General features: G+C 53.1%; 1 protein-coding gene and 1 pseudogene across 13 annotated transcripts in view; one reads left to right on the top strand and one right to left on the bottom strand.

The window, feature by feature from the left end:
- Nucleotides 1-6: 6 nt before the first annotated feature.
- LOC115031550 (uncharacterized) lies at nucleotides 7-6,429 on the bottom strand (annotated as a pseudogene). Its single transcript, XR_003837216.2, has 5 exons — nucleotides 5,593-6,429; nucleotides 2,096-2,205; nucleotides 1,711-1,872; nucleotides 1,524-1,583; nucleotides 7-92 (listed from the first exon to the last, which is right to left on the bottom strand). The product of XR_003837216.2 is annotated as an uncharacterized LOC115031550 (transcript).
- Brsk2 (BR serine/threonine kinase 2) overlaps nucleotides 6,310-21,816 on the top strand; it is a 52,050-nt gene continuing 36,543 nt past the window's right edge. For 11 of the 12 annotated variants that reach the window (XR_015047788.1, XR_015047787.1, XR_015047786.1 and 8 more), the window contains exon 1: nucleotides 6,310-6,516. Coding sequence is in view for 8 of the 12 variants with exons in the window: in XM_021166181.3 (XP_021021840.1) it covers nucleotides 6,423-6,516 (94 nt within the window). In the remaining 4 variants the exon portion in view is untranslated. The remainder of the gene's footprint in view (nucleotides 6,517-21,816) is intronic. The other variant, XM_029480032.2, reaches the window with a different exon arrangement.

The following is a 21,816-nucleotide window of genomic DNA, read 5'->3' as shown; positions in this document are numbered from 1 at the left end:
AATGCTCTCAATTTTCCTTCTGGTCTGCTGTTTGTCTTTGTCGAAGGGAGATCAGATGTTTTTGCTGCTTCTAGTCATTGAGGTTGAACGACCTGTCAGGAGGGGAAACGGGCTGTGGGAAAATAGGCATAGGCAGAACTCCCAAGGAGCAGCAGGTTCTTGTCTGGAAAGTGGCCTGAGGTCACCAGGATGGAGTGGGAAGGGTGGCAGAAACCCTAGTCTGTCACAAAGACAGAGTCTGGCACAGCCAACAACAACCTTGGACTTGGAAATGTGCAATACAAACATGCATGCAGTTGGAACAGGTGTGCAGGACAGTTGAGCTGTGGCTTAGTACTGTGACTCCAGACTACAGCTTGGAGACCCTCTGTTCCTGTGCCACACTGGGAGAAACTACTTGAGACCCCTTCCCCTTACAGCCATGACAGGGGCAAGTTTGTGATTACTCTGTGTACACTACACTAACCAAGCAGGCCCACTGGTCATGTTGGCATCGATCCATAGCTGCTTCTGTGAGAGGGGCTTTGGGGAAAGCTAGCATCCCTCCCACAGGCCTGGGTGTGGGCCCTGGGTATGTAAGGATCTAGACACAATTGCTCAGGAGGTACTCACAGCATGCTTGGCATCCACCCTAACACTGGTACATTCCAGTCCTGGGGAAGGACTGGGGAAAGGCTCAGAGAGCCGGGGGCTCAGAGTGAGTTGGGGAGAGACTAAGCAGTGACCATGGATGTACAGAGGCAGGCAGCTGTAAATACAAGGAGGCACTATGCAGATCCAAGGCTTCCCAGAGGGTCAGGGATAAGAGGGAAGAAGAGGGATGCTGGCCTCAACAATGAGCAAATCCCTGGGCTTTGCTGTCAAGGTGAGGATGCTGGGGCTAGACCCTAGAGGATGTGGAAGACCTCAGTTGCTTTGCTGTTGCCATTAGACCTGAATGAATACTGAACACCACTGAGGAATTGAGGGGCAATAACTACTGTGCATTGGGTGGACAAGGGTGGAGAGGAAAGGTCAAACCCTAGAGAACTGTGGGCCACTGATACCCTCTCCCTGAGTATCAGGGTGCCCACTGTTGCCCTTTGAAATGGGCACCCTTTAAGACCAGCACCCTTATAACCACCTGGACCACAGTTCCTCTACAGAGGTCCCATATCTGAGAGGGAGGCCTGCAGTTTCTACATGAGACTCCACAACTATACCCAATAATACAAGGCTTGATGACACGGTGGACAGAGATGGACCACCCATGTTGGAATCACTCCAGGGAGCTGAGGCAGGGGCACCTAGTTTCAGGGCTGTGGTGGGGCTACAGCTCACACAACTGGACTTTGTTTCTGCCCTGGACCTTGAGGAAGGGGGTCAGGAAGACAGGGCTCTGTGGCTTCTTCATAGAAGAAGTTGGCAGTCCAAGAACCACACTGCTGGAGTGAAACAGGATTCATGTTCCTCCATGTGTGAGCAAGCATGGGTCAGTGTAGCCATGTAGCTACCCAGTAGCTATGACAACCATAGCCTCTTACCCTCCTGCATCACTTGGGAAATAGGTCACGACCAAGAGAGAAGCACAGTACTGGAGGTTCCTGAGAAAGACAGGAAAGCAACCTTTATTATTAAATGCAAATTTCATGAGAGACATTAAATTTGAAGAAAAAAAAAAAAAGAAACCCACCAATTATTTGGCTATAGAGAATTGACATACAGGATTACCTAGCAATAAAAAAAGGTGTTCAATAAATTGACTCAGTGTGCTGAGATGTTGACTTTAATTATCAGTGTTCACCATGAGTGTGACGCTCTTCTTCCCTGGCAGCCAAGGAACGCTTTGGAGACATGTGAAGCAGGAGAAGCTTTGATGTACATCTCCAAACTCTGAAAAGCAAACAGCAATAATAATAAAAACTAAATTGAAACTATAAATAATCTCGTTACAGGCAAGAACAGGCGGGATGAGAATGCAAGGCAGGGCACCTCTCCTGGCTGGGACCTCACCCCTGCCTCAGAATGCATCTCATTAAATGAGACAATACAAGGAGGGTCAAGCTAAAAATAAATAAATAAATAAAAATCCATGGTGGGTGAAGGTATAGCTTACCGCTCCATCTTGATTCAACCGGTACCAATGGGCTGGGAAGACCCCACGCAGAGAGCGCTCAATTGCTTCGGACACACTTTCTCTCTTCATCAATTCTTTGTGGCTTGCTCCTGAGGAGTGGAGGGAAGAGAAAATAAGCATGCTCTCCCCCCCCCCCCCCCCCCCCCCGGCAACTGCAGTACTTGTATTTACTGCATTTGCTTAGTACTGCCACTGCAAACCTCCCTCCTCTCTCCTCCTTCCTGGGTGTGGGCGCACACTCCCAGCCTGCCTTCCACTGTGCTTTGCCATACTGTATGTACAAGACAGTGAGGAGCCAGGATGAGGGCCCCCTGGTGCTGTCTCCTAGGGAATGCATTCAGGGGGCCTGGGCTGTTTCCCAGGAAATGGATTAATGCTCTAAACCGATCCAGGAAGCCTTGGAAACAATGTCTCCTTTCCTTGCTCCCGGTAATCCTGCATCTGGCTCTGGCTTCTGGAACCCTGGCTGTGGGGGCCCCGGATTCTGTACAATAATATCCCATGTGCCAGACAGTAAAGGAGGAAAGAAACAAAAGCTCCCGTGTTAAGAGGTGACCCCTCCAGTCTGCTTTCAATTTTTTGAAAGTGTGGGAAAATGCACCCAGCATACAGTGTCTGTGGTCTTTTTCAGATGTATCCACAGTCTCTTATCCACATTTGGAGAGCTGTGCAACCCTTCCCAAGGCCAGTGCTGCGTTTTTCTTAGCCTCCGTTCCTTCATGGACAAATGTGAATGGAATAAGAGACAGGGTGGAGAAACCAGAGGAGGTAGGACTTTCTAACCACACCCCACACGAGGAGGTAGGACTTTCTAACCACACCCCACATGGCCATACAGGTTGGTCACTTGCCATTCCTAAGTCCCACAAATGGATCAGCCCCTTCCCAAGTCCAGGCCCCACGGCTGAATTTTTGTAAAAGCAGTCCCAAAGTAGTGGCCTTTGTCCTGGGACCTATACATCTTGGTCTTGGGTTATGTAACCTCACTGCTTTCTCTAAATCAGCCCAGGTTAACTAGAAGCAAGCCTGCTCTGCAGGCATTCTGAATCTCTTCTTGCTTCTTGGTCTCCCTCCTAGCTGTCCCCCTAAATGCTCTGTAGCATTGTCCCTGGGCAGGCAGAAAACAGGCATGGCAGTACATGCCTGCAATCCCAACAACTGGAAGGCTGAGAAAGGAGGACCATGGCAAACTTGAGGCCATCCAGGGCTACACAAGTGAATGTAAGGCCAGCTTGGATCTAGTACAGAGAAAGAACCTGTCTCAGAACAAAACCCAAATGAAGCAGGTGGAGAAGGCTGAGGAACTATAGTGGGACCCCCAGGCTAATGGCTCTGGTACCATCTAGACACTAGGTGGGCAACGGGAAAACATTCTTTAAAATGATGTGCACTCTAGGGTTTTCTGGCCCAATGGCCTAACCTACTAAAATTTGTTTAAAACATTAACTGGACATTCCTGGGCAAAAGCCCTACAGGTTCCTGTGATTTCTTTTCATGTATCACTGGAATCAATTTGCTGACATTCTATTAAGGATTTTTTTCTGTTACTAGGTCCTTGGTAGTGGATTTCCACTTCCTTTTTTTGTTTGATTTTTTTTTTTAACCTGTCTTTATCTGGTGTTGGTTCTGAGTTAAGTAATTCTGAAAGTGCTGGTGTAGTGGGAGGCTGATCTGCTGGAGGGGCCTCTTGGTTTGAACAAGGACCTCCCTTTGGAACTCTGGAGCAGGTCAGTTTGCTCAAAAGCACCAGACCAATCACAGTTCCTGTCCCCAAGATACAGTGGAACTAGCCATGGTCACAATACCTCTTAGTTGGCCATTACTGGAATGTTCCTCAGTACCAGACCCACTAAACCTGGATGATGGCAGACTGGCCAAAGAGTTTGTGGTTGTGATTTCACAGAGATGGGGATAGGGGGTGTGTCATCTGTTGTAAAATTGTAGACTTGGAGGATTTCTGGGAGAGGTTTGGCTGGGCTCTAGGTGGTTCTGACAATAGTCACTAGGCTGTTGAAACAAAGCTGTAGGTAGAGCAGGGACACAGCTGTTCCTGGGGGGAGGGCTGCACATCCAAGAGAAGAGATGCTACACCTGACCCTGGTGACCTGATGATTGGTGCTGGTTAGATGAACACACAAAAATGTGCAGCCAGAGAGGGGATGAAACCAAGAGGTAGACAGTGGACTGCAGGTAGGGAGAAAGCAGAGTCTTGAATATAAAACTTTTGGGAACCAGATGAAGATAGATAGCCACAGACCAAATGCTGCCAAGGACACTGGAAAGGTGGGAAGGTAAGCAGGGAGGCCAGGTAACCAGCAGGGTAGGAATGGGGACGCACCTGGCACCTCCTTTCCTCTCTCATGTGGATCATTGGCCCGTACTTGTGTACCCATGTTCTACTTGAGCTGATCACCCCTGGCCAAATCTCCTCTAATATTCCACTTCAAGGTCCCCAAGACTCTTCCATGCAGCTGAGAAATCACCACTGCCCCTAGTGGTGTGAACACTGGCCTCAGGCTCCCTCTCCGCGCCTGCCTGCGTGTCCCCATTAGCAGGACAGTACTGCTCATTCCAGGACAACATTTAGTACCCTAAATCTAACACTTCTAAAGACCAGGCCAGCTCTTTGGAGGGGAAACTGTCCCGAAGGCTAGTTCTCTCTTACACTGGAACTCTGAATGGGCCACACTCTCCATTGGTCTTCCCAGATAGTGCTGGAAAGAGTGGGGCCCTCCTCAAGTTCACATGGTGACACCTAAGGTGAGCAGGGGCAAGCAGGTGGCTGAAGGTGGAGGGGACACTTCATACCTTGGGACTTGTTCACCTAGCACATTGTTGACTAGGGTAGCTTCCATTGAAGTACACAGTAAATATAATCCACATCTGTAAAGTTCTGAGCCTGGCCCCCATCTGTTCTCTTCCACCACCTTCCACAGCACATTTTAAGGAAACACAAGGGTTTCATGCAAGAAAAAGAGAGTCCCAGTAGGCCTGACCGCCTCCACCAGCGTCCTTAAGGCCACACTCTTTTCAGAGGCTTCTCTGGATCTTAGGTGCCATGAATCTCCTTGACTCTCTGCTTCTCTTAAACATAGAAAGGGTCTACCGCTAAAGTCTTGGAGGCACTAGGGGGTCTGCGGCAGAGAGCCTCTGCTAGAGTTCACTGACCCTGCTATACTGATGTCTACTGGCATACCAAAGAAACGCTGTCCCCCTTCTTCCCACGGGAACAGAAACAGCGGGTGGAGAATGGCTTCCAGGGCACTTTGGACACTGCAGCATACAGCTCTCTCGCCCGGCATAAAACATTACACTTCATACGCAGATCACCTGTATTCAGAGCTCTAGTCTGCACAGAGCACCCACGCTGAATGCAGCACCCCAACCCAAAAGCAGTATCTCCACCCCGCCTGCAGAACCCGGCCTGCGTGCCATATCTTCGCCAATGCTCAATATCCCCACCCTGCAGGGAGCACCTGTGCCTGGTGACCAGCACTCCAAAACCGACTGCAGTACCCTGCCACGATCCAATGGCCCCGTTTTATATGAAAAACGCTCGCGAGGGCGGAAAACTCCTTCCAAAACCCAGGGGTTCAGGGAGAAACCCCTAGACCAAGGCGACCACATGGACGTCTTCCCAAGGCCTGCTTCCTGCGCCGTCCGGCATTCGTTTTAATGACAAGGCACCAGGCAGCTAAAGCACTGTCCGGAGGCTCTTGGCTCTGTCCTGGCCTCCCCTTCGCCCCCACCCCAACAACACCCCAATCTCGCTTTTCCTGGCCCAGCGCGCTCTTAGAGACTGGCAGGGCGGTCCAGGCGGAAGACGCTGATTGGGCCATGCCTCTGATTGACAGCTGCAAGCACCAGTTGTCACGGTAGCTGCAGCCGGTGGCGCTCGCTCGGGCTCGGCTCGGGCTCGGAGGCACTCGAAGCGGCTCGGCTGCTCGTCTGGGCTCGGCTGAGTGGCTCGGTTCGGTTGCTCGGCGGGGTTCGGCTGCACGGCCGCGGACGGGCGTGCGCTGGGGGGGCGCGGGGCGCGGGCCTCGGAGGTGGCGGCGGAAGCCTGGTGCCCCCGCCCGCCGGGTCCTCTCAGAGAGGCAGAGCGGCGTTCCCGCGGCCCGGCCTCGCACGGGTGCGGCGGGCGCGGCGTGGGGGGCGGCGGGGGCGCGGAGCAGCGCGGCCCGCCCGGGGGCGCCGCGGGCCGGGTCAGCGCGGACGGCGCTCGGCGGACTCGGACGCACTGCTGGCCGGCCCCTCCCTGCCCGCGCGCCCGGGCGCCCACTCGCCGGCGCGGGGCCCGGGAGCGATGACATCGACGGGGAAGGACGGCGGCGGGGCGCAGCACGCGCAGTATGTGGGGCCCTACCGGCTGGAGAAGACGCTGGGCAAGGGGCAGACAGGTGCGTGCGCGCCGGCGGCTGGGGGCGCGGGCGGGGCCGGGATACAGGGCGGGCGCGCGGCCGTGGGGCCAGGGAGACCGTGCTGACCGGCCGGGTGGGGCCGAGGGAGGCCGCAGAGCAGGGATGCTGCAGGCTGGGCCCGGCGGCCGCGAACAATGGGCGGCGGTGCGCCGGCCGCCGCCGCACTCCTGGGTCCCGCGGTGGAGCCCCTCAGCCCACCGGTTGCAGGAGGGCGGGTGCAGCCCAAGGACATGCAGCGCGGCCTGGGGCGCACGGCGACTGGGGCAGCATGGGCCGGGCCTGGCGACTCCTGGCAGTCCCGCTGCAGGTGCGCGGCCCGGGGCCCGCATTGTGCGCCGGAGCGAGCGCCGGGCCCATTGTGCCGCGGGAGGAGGGGGACGAGCGGGCGCCCATCTGCCGTCTGCCGCGTTAATAGGCGTGCTGCCTGAGCAGCTGCGTCCCGGCCGCATGACCCCCACCTCCAGGCAGCGGCCACCGCCCGGCAGGTCCTGGCCTGGCTTTCCTAGGCTGGACTTCCCATTCTGGTGGGGGTGACAGCGCAGGAACCTAAGGAAAGCTGGACAGCGCCTTCTTCTGCACCCAGTCTCAAGCCCGAGCGTCTGCGACATTGGGTTTCCCTGGGGAGGTAGAGGGTGACGGTTCCTGGGCTTGGGCCATACATCACCGCCTGGCGGTTGAAACAGACCTGGGCCTACAGCAGAATGAACCTCCCCAAGAGTCCTCACTGTCTTTCCCTGGGCAGGTTCCATTTCTGCACAGCTTTCCCATAGACCAGCCGTGGACTACCTTACGTTTGGCCAGCTTTCTGGGGCAGCCTAGGTTTAGTCAGCCCCCTCATCTGGTCAGCGAGGCGCATTCACACAGTCGTCTTTGTGGGAGGCTGGGACTCAGCCATTTTCTTTCTTCTCCCAGGACTGGCCTGTCTTCGGCTGCCCAAAGGTCCGATTGGCGCTGCCCACATCTCCTTTCTCTTTGGAAAAAGTTCCCTAGAGCCAGTGCAGGCCGGGGAGTGGAGGACAGTGGGGAGGTGCAGCGTGGTTCAGGTGGGGGCTTGGGAGCCTTCTACAAGCACCCCTGGGGCTTCAGGGAGGCAGTGGTAGAAGATGATGTTTGAGAAGAAGGTGAACCAGGCTGAGTTCCCTTGGAGGCACTGAGCCAAAGGCGGGTGGGTTTTTTTTTTCAAGCCCCAGGGCTTCCCACCCTGGAGTCAACCCCTGAGCCGAGCAGTCAACACCAAGGCACTGATCAAGGGGCCCAGGACTGAGTGAAAGGCATAGACAGCTGGTGTTCTCTTGAGTTCTGCATGTTTCTTGGGATGAGCAACTGTAGTTTGTGAGGGAAGACCGTGGAGCAGCAGAATGCAGGGGGCAGTGAAATAATCTAATTATTGTACCAATAAAATGTTGTTAAAAGAAGCCCTGGGTGTGTAAGTGATGAGAGCGGGGAATGATGCACGGTGCCTTGTGGACTCTGGTCAGGGGCTGGTCTCCTTGTTTTCTCTGTGGCATTACATGGTCCTATAGTTAATGACACAGTGATGGCAGGTGATATAGAAGGACCCTAGCAATCATGCTCCTGGCTCCTTGGATGCGCCCTCTCTCCGGACAACTGCGCGTCAAAGGAGTGCAAATGTGCTGCCCAGGAGACTGTTCATCCTGAGTGACTGCCTGCTCTACTACTGGGGGATCGTTCTGGTGGATGTAGGTAGATCCTGACTGTATCTGCTGGGCCTGCTCACTTAGCAGCAGATGTCAGCAGAATTGCTGTATCCCAGCCTTCTTTGCTACACCAGGATCAGGCAGAGGCAGACTTCTTGCCAGAAAAAGCTTGATGGGGGAGTGTCAGCCAGACCCCTGTCCACTGCTGCCCTGCTTACATGCTGATCTGAGGGCTTCTCCTGGCATGACCACATGTCTTGGGAACACACACACAGATGGCTTTCGGTTTCTACCCACCTGCTCACTTCAATACTAACCCTTGCTCCATTTTGCTTGTATCTGTCTATCCAGACAGAAGCTGCTTCTTGGAGCTATGGATGGGCATAGTCTGGTGGCAGTGAACTTTGTGGAACAATGTAAGCCCCATCGCCTATGGGAAGGTGTACCTCAAGATGTTGCCTCCATACAGTTAGATGGCCTCACTGCTCTGCCTGTCAGAGGCAGGACACTTTTCTACCCATACTAGAACTTTGCCTTTGTGGGCTCACAGCCCAAGAGGTCCTGAAGGACCCTATCTTTGTTAGGATTTCTATAGCTGTGCTAGAACACCATAACCAAAAGCAACTTGGGGAGTGAAGGGTTTATTTCAGCTTGCACATCACAGTCCATCATAGAAGGAAGTCATGGCGGGAACTTAAGGCAAGGCAGGAATCTGGAAGCAGGAACTGAAGCAGGGGCACGGAGGAATGCTGCTTGCTGGCTTGCTCCTCATACTTTGTTCAGCCTGCTTTCTCGTACAACTCCAGGACTACCTACCCAAGAGGTGTTACTCACAATGGAATGGGTCCTCCTGAATCAGTCATTAATCATGAAAATGTCCCATAGGCTTGTCTATAGGCCAATCTGGTGGGGTCATTTTTTTTTCTCAATTCATCTTCTGTCTTCCCAAATGACTCTAGCCTGTGTTCCTGTGTTGATGGAAAGAAAGAAAGAAAGAAAGAAAGAAAGAAAGAAAGAAAGAAAGAGAAAGAACATACTTGCCAGCACAGACCTACTATAGGGGGTGATGACAGGGCCTGCTACTATGCAAGAAGTGGTCAGTCAGGCCAAGAGAAGGGGATGAATGAGCAAGAGAGCCTTCCATCTTGACTGGGCTCACAGGTCAGTAGATGGGCTGCCACAGTGAGAGACGAATCATCCATTTCACACTTCCAAGCAGCCACTAAGAGGTTGGAAGAGAGCTCTGATGACTGCCAAGCTGCAGATGAATCATGGGGTAGAAGAAGCCTGTGAGGGAGAGACAGGTGGGACAAGGCAGAGATGGTTAAGAGAGACAGGCAACTGGGGAGATGGGTCAAGGAGATTTAGGTCAGGGTGAAGAGTTGGGTCATGGAGAGACAAGACAGGAGAGATGGGCGAGGGAGAAGGGTGAAGGGGCACATCAGAGGACAGGTGAAAGACAGGTGGGAGAAGAAACAGACGAGAGACAAGTAAGTGGGAAGAGATGGGTGGGAAGGGAGACAGGTGTAGAGGAAGATAGGTGAGAATCACGTAGCACATCTGTAGGTGTGCCAAGACCAGGGGTGTTGGTGCTCATGGGTGGAGGGTGATAAAGTGAACAGAAGCAGGAGTAAAGGTGGCTGTTGGACCAGGGAACTTTTTGAATGTCAAGCAGGAACTAGCGATTATCTTCTGTTTCAGTCCCTGTAGATGGGCCAGGCTCATGAGGGCTGAGTCAGAAGCTGTGTGGGGCCAAGGCCCAGAGCCCATAACTATGGGTGGAAAGGGCCTGGTGGCCGCTTCGGCAATGAAGGTGGGTGGCATGCAGTGTCTGGTGATCACTACTCACCACGCCCCTCTGGTCCCTGCTGCGAGCCCCCCGTAGATTACAAGCCTCTTTCTTCCCACATCTGGCTCTGGCCATCTGACCTAGTTGCACAGGTGAGGGTAGTGTGGCTTCAAAGCTAGCACTCTGAGAGAATTGTGCTTACTGGGAACAGAGAAAAGGATTTGCTGCCTGCCCGGGGCCTTGCTCAGAGCTCATATCAGGTGGCATGCAGCTATCCTGCCTCTCTTCTGCCCTTTCCTGCCCCTCTCCGTAGCTAAGTCTGGGCACTGTTAGCCATCCTCCTACAGTTCACACTTGCTCAGGAGTTCCTATTCTCCCTGAGAGCTGTTTCTGCAGGCAGTAGGGCACAGAGGCTAGGGAAGAGGAGGTGTGCTCGAAGAATAAGTGTTTTTGGTAGAAGTGAGGGAACCTCAGGTCTCCATCCTGTCCCAGCCCACTGAGGTGGCTCAGAGTGCATCTGTGTCCCTGTGCACATGGGTCTCTGCCTTGTTACAAGCAGTGATGAAGACCAGGGAGGCCTTTTCATGTCCCCGTGAACTTCCTGCCATGGAATGGGGTGTGCTTGTATTGGCAAGGAGAAAGGATGCTTATCCAAGGTGTGATGCGTGCCCACATAGAGCCTCCCTCCGTGTGCCCAGGGGCCTGACTACACATCAGAGCCTTGGTGGACTAGGCCTATGCAGGGCAGGTTTCCAGAGTGGGCTATCTCTAGACCTCTGCCCTGCCATAGGGAGGGCACGAGGGAGAAGTGCACCTCAAAGCAGTAGAGAGAGCTATCCTGCATACCTGCACTGAAGCAGGTCCAGAGCTAACCCTTACAGCGACTCGAAGCAGAATCAGCTCTTGCAGCCGCTCCCCAGGCTTTGTTTCTGACAGATCATCAGACAGTCTCAGAGCTGAATGCCACTTGGCTAATCCATAGTCACCACAGAAGTGTGTGGTGGTGGGCTGAGGCACTGTGGGACTCCAGGCCCCACCATTTCCCTGGCTGCCCTTCCTTTCTCTGAAAGTGGTCAGACATTGTCTGTGTCAACTGGTGTGTAGACACCCCCTTAATTTGCTGTGCACTGCTCTCCTCTCTGGTTAGTCACATGAACAGTAGTATAAGGCTGGCAAGGCCTGTACCCCCCCCCCAACCTCTCACCCCCATTAGAAGCACCAGACAGGCCCACTCCTGGACACAGCCTGTCAAGTGTGTCCCCGTGCCCTGACCATTTATGCTAGATTCTCCCCTGGTGTTTACGGAGTGGGTCCTGGGGGAACATATAATTTTCACCCCTTCCTATCTTGGTACCCAGTTTCTGTGCCACATGTAGAACAGCAGGTCCTCCCCAAGACAGCCACCAGTTATCACTAAGGGTGGTGCAAATTGCTAGGAAGTTTAGTTTTCTGGCTCTGGCAAAATATCGAGGAAGACACCTTCACAATGACCTACTTGGGTATTTCTTTTGGAGTGTCCCTGGGGTAGGTTAACACCTGGTTGTGTAGGCTGTCCTTTGTGGGCCAGGCCTAGGAGTCCTGTGCCCACTTGGAACTTGGTGGAGACAATTCTGTGCTGCTGACTCTGGACGCTGCTAACTATAGTAGAAAGGCTTTAAGCCTTAGGCCCTATTTACAAATGGATTTGGGAATGGGGTTTTCTTGGGACTTTGTGAGGCTCCAAAACTGAATGTCGATAGGAGCAAGTAAGCCCTTCTTGGGAATACTGTGGGAGAGATGTGGACTTCTCTGTTTGATGGGGCCCCTTGTTTTGTCCTATTCTGTAGGGAGTTTATAGGTCCATGAGAGAGCTTTCTGTCCTGGTCAGAAGTAAGACCTGAGCACACCTGCATGGTAGCTAATGTGCCCAGCAACCTCAGGTCCCAGCCTAACATCCATGCTGCCCACAGGCCTCCATAAGGCCTTGCCCAGAGATGCTGCTGAGCCAGGCTGCCCAGGGTTCTGAACAGGATGGAGGCTGGGCCTCTGCTGCAGCTTCAGGGACAAAGCAGGGATTGTGCCAGGGTGGCTATCACTCAGGGCCCAGCCCGCTTGGTCCGGGCCTTGTTCTGTTGCTTCTAAAGGGCCAGTGTTCTGGATCCCAGCAGCTGGGAGCCAGCCCCGCCTGCTGGACAATATCCTGAAAGTCCATCTCTTTGATAAGAAACCTCCCCCTTTTGAGGGTGGCTTCTGGCATGCTGGTCATAGGCTGGGTCTGGGATCTTGCCCCAGACATAGAGCTTGACATCATCTTCCTGAGTGACCTATCAATCCATGTAGAGTGGAGTAGCGTGTCCCCACTTCCTAATTGTGTGGGAAGACATAGCAATCTTCTCTGGGTGCACACAGCATCCTTGTGAACCTGGTCGGGTATGAATGGATAATTTTGGTCCCTTGTGGTTCTGGGATGGCTAGAAGAGGGCACAGAGCTGTCTGGGGGCCAGTGGGACTACAAGGTTCCTTTGAGGGTCTCTGGCACACAAATTCTTTAGCCTTCTTGGGGACAGAAGTGCTATAGGAATATTCACACTGTCACTGTCCACTCAGGGTCTTGAGAACAGAGTTGGCCTTCCTGGTCTTTGGACGGAGGCTTGAGGGCAGCCTGGACAGCTGCCTCAGGGCTAGTGACGCAGATGGGGGTGGCTATACGTCAGCTGAGGCTGAGAGCCGTGGGCGGTTTGCGCAGAGAGACTGAATGTGCCTGTTGAGGGACGGCTGGGCCTGGGAGTCCCAGTCACCCCAGCTGCCTACAGCCCTTGCAAGGGTGAAAGTATCAGGATGGGAGTAGTGGTGGAAGTACCCGGTGAGCCCTCAGTGCTCAGAGTAGGGCTGCTAGATTGAGTCACATGGCGGTGGATCCTTGAGAAGCTGTGGCCAGAGTGAAACCAGTTTGGTAGGATTACTACCGAATGGGCAGCTTTCCACAAGCTCTCCTGGGCTTTTGGGCCCCTGGATACTGTTTTTCCCAGCATGTGGCCTCTATCCTGGACTGAGAGTTCCCTCAACCTGACCAGAAGTCCTTGCCCGAGGAAAGGTAATGGTCAGAGTGGCCACCTTCAGGGATTATTGATGCTAGAGTTGGGAAGGCTGTCCCTAAGATGGAGTTGTTCATGCTCTGGGCCTGGAGTCCATTGGCCAGGTAAGGGTTTGTTCAGCTTCTTGTGTAGCCAGGTGAAGTCCCTCCCTCAGGTCAATGAGCTTCAAGCCCCACCTTCCACTTTATTCCCAAACATAGCCTCTGGCTTGTCTTGGTGTTATTAGCTGCCCCTTCAAAGGTGAACAAGGGCCTGGTATACCCTAAGTGATGAGGGCATGTATGCTCAGTGTGACCCAAATACCCAGAATGCCAGCCCTTCTCATTTTAGACCATATTGAGGGGCGCAGAGTTTTGCTGGTTTGGGGGAGCAGCTGGATCTCACACACACCATCATCAGGTTTCTGGTCTTTGGAGTCACTTTGTGCCACCTTCCATTGGACCGATGGGGCTGCAGGCATGATTCCTCTGACCTGATTCCCACCAAAAGCAAGTCCATTCCACCTAGGAGTTAGGCAAGCCCTATCCCATGGTACGGCAAATAGTGTTTGCAACTGTCTGGAGGCTCTGGAGTCGGGGCTGTCCTATGGCATAGTTTGTGTGTCGTATCTCTGGGTAGAATCTCCAGTTTGAGAGACCAGACTACAATAGGGAATTCTGTCTTCTCCATGCCTCAGTTTCCCTATGTGTCAGTGGGGGGCATGAAAATGAGATGATGCCAGGAGAATGCTCTTACATGAGACTGAGCAGTTCTGTGCCTCACGCTGTGCCCAGTGACAACCGTGGGATCAGGCTAAGGGGCCTGAGGCATGAAGAGAAACGAGGCGTGCAGTCCCTTCTACTTGCACACCCCTTCCTTCCACCACAGGAATTTTCCTGGAGCTCTTGTTTGTGTAGCAGCAGGCAGTGAGAGGTGACAGGACTGCGGTCACCTTTGCTGGCCAAGAGGATGCTGCATGGGCCCAGCGTCTTGAGGCTCAGAATGGCACCTCTGCTGTTTTCACAGGCTCTGGACTAGTGAGTGGGCTGGATCTGTCTCTTGTCACATGCCCACAGAACCTCAAGCAAATCCCTGCATTCCTACTGAATGCAGACCATCCCACTCTGGCTCTGGCTCCAGCCTGGTGGGCACGGAAGAAGGGGACTTACAGCAGGAAGCCAGCTGTGGGTCTCCAGCTTAAAGGGCATCCTCCCAGACTCAGCCCTGGGGGATTTCTGTGGATTGTGGCTGTTATGGAAACTGTGTGCTGGGTGCTGGGTCTGACCTGGATTATGGCATTTCCAGATAGGATGTAGAGGAGTCTCTAAATCACAGCATTTCCCTCCCTGACATGCTCAGCTCCAGCCATCAGCACTGTGCACCCAGTTTTGCTTCGACTTTATTTATTTGGAAACAAATCCTACCTGGTAATGTTCCAGTGTGTGTGTGTATGTGTGTGTGTGTGTGTGTGTGTGTGTGTGTGTGTGTGTAGAGAGAGAGAGAGTGACACCGAGGATCACAGAGCTGTTACCACCCCAGAAGTAACTCTGACTTCTAGAGCAAACCCTGGTCCAGTTCTAGTCTGAGAGTAAAGAGCTTTCCTGGGACTGGGCCTCTTCCATTGTCTGCCTCCATCTGCTGATCTGTTGCTCCAGAAAGCCTAGGAGGGGTGGGCCTCTCAAGACCCTACCATCTGTCTTGAGCCTTTCAGCAGCTGAGGTAGAGGTGGGGTCAGAAGGATGGCATCCCAGCTCAGGCCATGTCTCTCAATATCTTGTGGAATTGTATGTCAGAGTAGCTTCTCAGAGCGGGCTTTCTTGTATGCTAGACAGGGCAGCAGTCTCCGCCCCCTGCCCAAATGGCTCCTAATATAGTTTCCATTCCTAGGGAGGAGGACTTCCATCCAGTCAGAGTGTGAAGGTTTTGTAAGATCCTCTAGGTATACTACATTTCCAGCAGATGGACAGTGGGTACAGCAGGCCCACTGGATTTCAGTTTAGCAAACCACCCTGCCCAGGCCTCTTGCTTCAAACCCCACATCCTAGCACCTCTCTTCGTGGAGCTCTTATGCTAACACACTAATGTATGGCCTCTATGTGGCCTCCAGAAGCTGTGCTAGGAGCTGGGGCCAGTGAGCAATGACAGGCACGGTCACATTGCCTGGTATCGAGCAGATGCTGGGAACTGGCATGGGAGAGCCCCTGGAGAATGTGTGCATTTCCATTGGAGTTGGAGCTGCTGTTGCAGAGGCTAAGCTTAGTGCCTGTGAATTGGGGTTCATTCTTGAACACAGGAATCTTGGGTATGCAAGCTACTGTGGCAACTTCGAAGAGCATAGCTTTTTTCCATCTGTAAGCCCATGTATGTGTATGAGAGATGTTAGGGCTTGGGAGTCCTTGGAACTATTACCCTTTTCCTGAGCAGCCCCAGACCTATGCCCACCCTGTACTGAGAGCCCTTGATTGCTGGGTGCCAACATCTAGTTATCCCTGTCTACCCTAGTTTGCAGAGAAAGCCTTTGGCAAGTCTCGAGTCCCTGGGTCCTTCTTGGGGGATAGTCTCAGACAGGAGACCCTGTCTAAGTCAGGCCTTTGCTCCTGGCTAGCTGGGAGCTGTCCAGCAACACTGTGCTGAAGTCCACCACTTCTGCCAGGTGGGGTTGGGGGAAAGGTGCTTCTGATAGCTGCTGGTCTTCAGCCCCCAGAATTAGCTGTACCAAGCTATGTGAGGGACTCAGGGGTCTTTGGTGAATTTCTATATTTGTTTCCGAGGGATAGCCTTGGGTTTTGTGATGGCCTTGGGTCACTCTTGGGGCATGGACTGGCTATGGGCTAGTAGAAACTTATGCACACTGGTCCTCGTGTTGCTGGTCCTGACCTGGCCTGCATACCCAAGGGTGCTAGGTGTAGGCCTCCAACTGACTCTGGAGGAGAATGCTTTTCATTGATACAGACTCTGACATTGACCTCTTGGTGGTAGATCCTCCCATGAGTGGCTCTGACTGCAGGAGGATGACATGGCCTTTCATGTGGGTATCTTGGGGTGAGAGCAGACCTCTTACTGTTGATGCAGCCTTTCTTGTCCTCACTCTTGGGTGTCCCTTGTTTCATAGTTCTAAGGGTTGATGACATTCAGGAATGTGATAACTTTGGGTAGCTGTTGGGACATGCACTGGGGAGAGGTTGGCTGTAGGCCATGCTGATTCCTGAACCCTACCCCTAGGAGGTGAGAGGTTGCTGTTGCTCACCTCTGGCTTCTCCAACCTTCACTCCCTCGGGGCTTGATTTTAGGCCAGCCCTGATGGTTCCATGAACAAAGAGTCCATCTTTCCTGTCACACCCTCAGGCTAACTAGGAGATGGTAGTGACTGGAAACAGGTGATGTTTGGAATAAGGAGAAGCCTTGGGGGCTCTGAAGAGGCTGCTAGCCAGAATATTAGTATGGGAACAGCTGTTGGGGTATCTATAAAGAAGCAGGCTCATCTCAGATTGGAGGATTGTGGGTACCAAACCCCAAATCTCAGAGGATTTACAACTAGCTGTTAGTGTCACTGACAGTATATAGCAAATGCCACAGGGTGATAAGGTAGGCATAGCTCTGTCCAGTGAGTGAGCTCACAAGCCCAGTGTTTGGTCCCATCCCTGAGAGGGCACATTAAGGGCCACCCCAGTGAAACACTCCCTAGTGATATTAGGACCCAGTGTCTGTGGGGAAAGAGTGCTATAGGCCTGTCATAGACCCTTGGTAGTCCCTCTGTCCCCTAGATCTTGGTCTACTGTCCTAGACACACTAGCACATACAGGCAGGAGTGAGTTTTCAGCAGTACCCTGGCCTAGCCCCTCTCGAGTGTCACATGCTCTCCCTCATACAAACCTATGGGGCCTCTGCACTATCTGATATACCCTATCATCATCTGGAGGAGAGGAACACAGAGCCTGGTTTAGGTCACTCTGGGGTCAGTGGCAGCTGTTCTCAGGCCCAAGAAGGCAGGCTGATGGCTGTCACCCCTGGTTACATTGTCTTTGATTCATAGGCCACTGTGGGGACCTTTGCCTTGTATCTTTTTGATGTGGTTCTGGGATGACAATCCCATCCGGAAGAATTCTTGTGGGTCCTGAGCTGATGGGGTGCTGCTTTCCAGAATTACTGGTGTGGCATGTGCTGATCTGATGTTCTTGAGGTTGGTCTCTTGCTGGTAGATACCTGGATTGGGTGGAGGTATCTTCACAAGTAACTGCCAGCCTCCAGGCCCACTTTTGCTGCCTAATGCGGTTTGACCTACTCTCTAGGTGGAAACTTCCAGATCTAGTGCTCTTTCCCAGCCCTTCAGTAGCACCTGCATTTCCTACAGCATTTCCAGTCAGGCTTCAGCTGCCCTGGGAGGCTTGCCAGGGTCAGATGGTTTGCCTCCTGACTTCCAGTACCCCAAGGCCTTCAGGGCTATGGGACATGAGGTACCAGGGTCAGCTCTTTTGGGCAGACCTCACCTCTCCGTTCCCACTCCTTTCTCTGTCTGCCCTTCCCAACTCTGTTCCCATCCCCAGTGCCATACACTTCCTGACCCTCCCTCTTCTGTCACAGCCTCTTCTGGGGGGGCTCCTTCCTAGAGCCATAGACTTCATAGTAGGTATACAAGGACATAGCCAGCCAGATGGCCCTACCTGGAACCCAGTACCAGGCCTTCTGACTTCAAGTTCTGTTATCCACTGGGGACCGGAATGAAGACCGGCAGAGCTCTTGGGACAAGGCAACCCCCAGCCTGAGTGCCAGCCCGGAGAGGAAGAGGTAGCTGAGGCAGACTAATGCCAGGTTTCTCAGTTGGACAGTAGCGCAGTGGTACTTGGGGACAGATGCTGCTGTTTGGAAGTACCAGAGTGTGGGCCGGCAAGCTCTGCTTCTCTCCTCTCCCTGTCCTTCCTGCCTGCTGCCCACTAAGCAGATTCTATTATTACCTTACTGCAGATTACTGGCCTCCTGCTTGAGAGTGTGCAGGCAGGCACTGGCACAGGGGTGGAGCCAGGGTTTCTGTCCCTGACAGCAGGTGACTGCAGGGTTCAGTGTGATTCCCTTCTTTGACTGGGGCCTCCCATTGGCATTATAGGCCAGGCATGGGTCCATCTGTCTGTCTCTCTGATTATCTGAGCAGCATTTCCCCTTGGATGGGGGGTGGCGGGGTCCCTGAACTGGGTATGGTTCCTCCAGAAAGGTTGCTTCCCTGGTCATGAGAATAGTGCTGGCCGGGCTGCTTTCTTCTCCTTGGCTATAAGAACACATAGGCAACAGCTGGACTCCTCAGCTTTCTCTCAGTTAAAGATTCTGTCTTAGCTGCTCACTGCAGTGGATTCCTACAACAGAGTTGGTACAAGGCGGGCGTGGGGTCCCACCTGCATGGGGAAAGTGGATTTGCCTATGCTGGCCTATTGGTGCTCATAACTGCCAACTGTAAGAGGGCAGAAGTGCCCCTGAAAGACTAAGGATGGAGGCCTTTTATACCCTTGAATTCCTCAAGGTGATACTGGGGCTCTGCTGGTGAAAGGTCCAGGATGACCTACCAGAGCACCACATGCCCATAGAGGATGTTGCTAAGGGGCACTGATGGTGGTTGTGAAAGTGACATTGGGACATCACTGGGTCTTGCAAGTTGTCTCTAGTACTGGTCGTGTTTCTCGGAAGACATTGGAGTGGTCCGTTGCTGGGCTGTCGGAGGACCCGAGTGAGAAGACTCCAGGATGCTCAGACGAGGAGTCCTGGAGCCTTCTGCTTTGGGATGGGATTTGAGGGTGCATGCAGATCTACAGGCCTGTGTCACAGTGTGCAGGTGTATGCATGTGTGTGTGTGTGTGTGTGTGTGTGTGTGCGCGCGCGCGCATGCGCATGTGCATGTACACCCACATATGTATAGGGCTGGTGTGTCTGTGAAGGTCTGAACTCCCATGTCTGCCTGTGTGTGGGATGATAGAGACTCCCTGGGGCTTCCCAAGGAAGGCATCCCCAACCTCATCACCATGGCAACCCCATTGCCCATCCCTTGGGCACTGAAGGGGTGGGGCCTGGCAGGTGCAAAGTAGAAGATAGCAACTACAGGATTCAGACTTCTGCTAGCACATGGGAGTATGCAAGCAGGTGTCTGTCTGGACCTCACAGTTAAGTCTACAGGCTGCAGTGGCTCCTTCCAGGCCCCCACCTTCCTAGAGCATTATAGATCGCCCCGCACTGTAATTCTCAGAAGCTAGACAGCTGCTGTCCAGAGCACTGTCACTAGCTGTGCCTCCTTTGCCACACCATGGTATGCATCCAGAAGGTGGGAGTCTACCCACAACCTCATGGAGGCCAGTGGGAGTTCTTAGTGTTGGATCTCTAGGTGTGAGTATCAGCTCCCCCCCCCCCACACACACACTTCATCTTTCCACCTTTATCCTAAACATGCCTTCCAGGACAGTGATATTCCCTCAGAACCTTCTCCTTCTGGGTCTCCAGGCATGTCACTCTGAAAGTGACTCAGCCAGCTGCCTAATCGCCTGCTTCCATTCCCTAGGTCCTGCACCAAGGGAGGTAGGAAGAGCAAGGCTTCCTTAACTAGGACACCAGCTTAGACAAACGGTTCCCTCAATTGAATTACTGAACAGATAAGGGATTCATCAAAAATACCTCATTGGGATAATTTTACAGTATTGAATTGCAGAGACCGGTTAATAGAAATGTAATGTGATCGCCTGGCACTGCAGGGATTGGAGTGTGGGGGGGTCCCCACCCCCCTCTATGGATATGCCTCAGTAAGAAGGGAGTTCCCAGAACTTGCTGAGGCTCCAGGGCGGATACTGGGAGTGGTGTGCAGGGAGTATCTTGCTAGATTCCTTGTGTGCCCTATAAATTTCAGGACTTGTAGCCCCAGATAAGGGAGCTAGAGGAAGGCTGTCCTACACAAGGGAACTGTGAGGGTGCCTTCTATGCTCCCTAAGGGCGGTTGGGACCTCCTGTGGAGGCCTTGGACAACTCTTCCTGCTGGTGGGCTTCTCTGGATATAAGTGTCAGTTAATGCCTTGCTGGGGCTCTAGCTGCGGATAGGGCTTCACTGACATCACTCCAAGGTTGTATCTGAGCTACCAGGCTGTGACTGATCAAGAGAAAATGATTTTTTTTTCACTGTAGGTACTTGGTGTCTCCCTCTTCCTCTTCCACCCCCTCTCTCTCCATGAATGGAAGACATGGAACTATCCCCCATCCCTCACTGAGTGGTATCAACAGTAGACCTTGGAGTGTGTCAGGGACCTGTAGACTCCATCTCTCGGAATCAGCATCACCCTAGCCTCCCAAACCCTCTCCTCCTAGGACACCCAACATGTAATCTGTTTGTTCCCTCTTGCTAGCATGGAGGACCTGTGATACCCAGTTCCTGTTCTGGGGAGTGTAGCCCTAGTCTAGCTTTCCCCAAGCCTCCTCCTCAGTGGGGCTTCCAGTCTGCCTCAGGGTCACTTCCTCTGTCTAGCCCTTGCTCCCCATTCTTGTACATGTTAATGGTCTGCCCTTGGGGAGGCTCACCTGCCCTTTCTGAGTCCTGGCTTTAGGAGCTTGGAGTTCATTGCCTATGCCACATGCCATTCTTCACACCAGGGGTCTGGGTCAGACTCTAGGACATAGCTATTGAAACAACTGTAGAGGACCCGTGTTTTCCTTGTCCCTTAGCTTGAATACATCCTTCCCGCCAGACCCATGAGGACTAAGCCAGTTGGCAAGGTTGGGGTGTTGGGTCTTATGTGGAAATACCCACACCACCAGTCTAGTATTGGCTCTGAATCTACCTGTAGACCTTAGCCTGGTCACAGATTTAGGGCCAAGTCAAACCCCTTCACCTGCCTATTGTGCTGATCCTGGGAACACAAGGGAGAGCTAGACTTGTGACCCAGCCGCTGGGGAGGTGCCCCTGCCAAGGCTACAGATATGGTTATCAGGGTCTGCCTTATTTCTCTGTCTCTTTATGTCTTCCTTGACATAAAGGTTTCCCCCTTCCCAGGAAGTTTGTCCCTTATCCCGAGGAACTGACATGGGCTTGGAGCATTCTGAACACTCTAGGCTCCTGTCATGGCTGTGCTGGCCGGTGAGGACAGTTTCTCCAGTCATCTATGTCTCACTGGAGAATCACCTGTCATAGCTTTAAGGGTACGGGCGATGCCCCTGGTAAACCAGAGCTCTCTGGATACAACGGGCCTCATGTCTTCATTCACACCAGCTTGTTACTCTGGGCTGTGTTTGGATTGTAGAAGTCACTTTTACGTCAGGGTCAATGTGGTATCCCAAGGACTAGGGTAATGTCCCATGAGAACCAATTCGTGAGGTTGCAGAAGGCAGACCATGACAGTGATGGAAGTGGGCCATGGCTGCAGAGAACACAAGGACGCTTTAGGGGTGAAGACTGGGTAGGCTCTCCTGATTGTCTGATGACTTAGTACATAAATGCTGAATCCAAGACCAAATGGATGTCTGAAATTCTTGTAGCCGTTATAAGTCAAGTCTACTGAGACTGCTATAGGATGTGGCTAAGGTGGGAATGCTGGATATCAAGTGTCAGGGGGCCCACTGACGATTCAAAGCAGAAGATAGGAACTGTGAAGGCCCTAGGGATGGGTCCATGTCCCCTTCCCAACTTGCCTCTTATTTGTCATGTGCCCTTAGGTCATGCAGCCAGTTTGAGGTTCAGCTATCTCATAGTAGGGATGCCCTAACAGTCTGCTCTGTGGAGTGGGGAGAACTTCGGAGTCGTGTTGAGAAGTCCCCCATGCAT

Source organism: Mus caroli, unplaced genomic scaffold, assembly GCF_978045245.1.
Source record: "Mus caroli unplaced genomic scaffold, Mus_caroli_1 scaffold_8, whole genome shotgun sequence".
Classification (NCBI taxonomy): Eukaryota; Metazoa; Chordata; class Mammalia; order Rodentia; family Muridae; genus Mus; species Mus caroli.
Note: the sequence above shows the minus strand (reverse complement) of the source record. Positions and strands in the feature narration are given on the sequence as shown.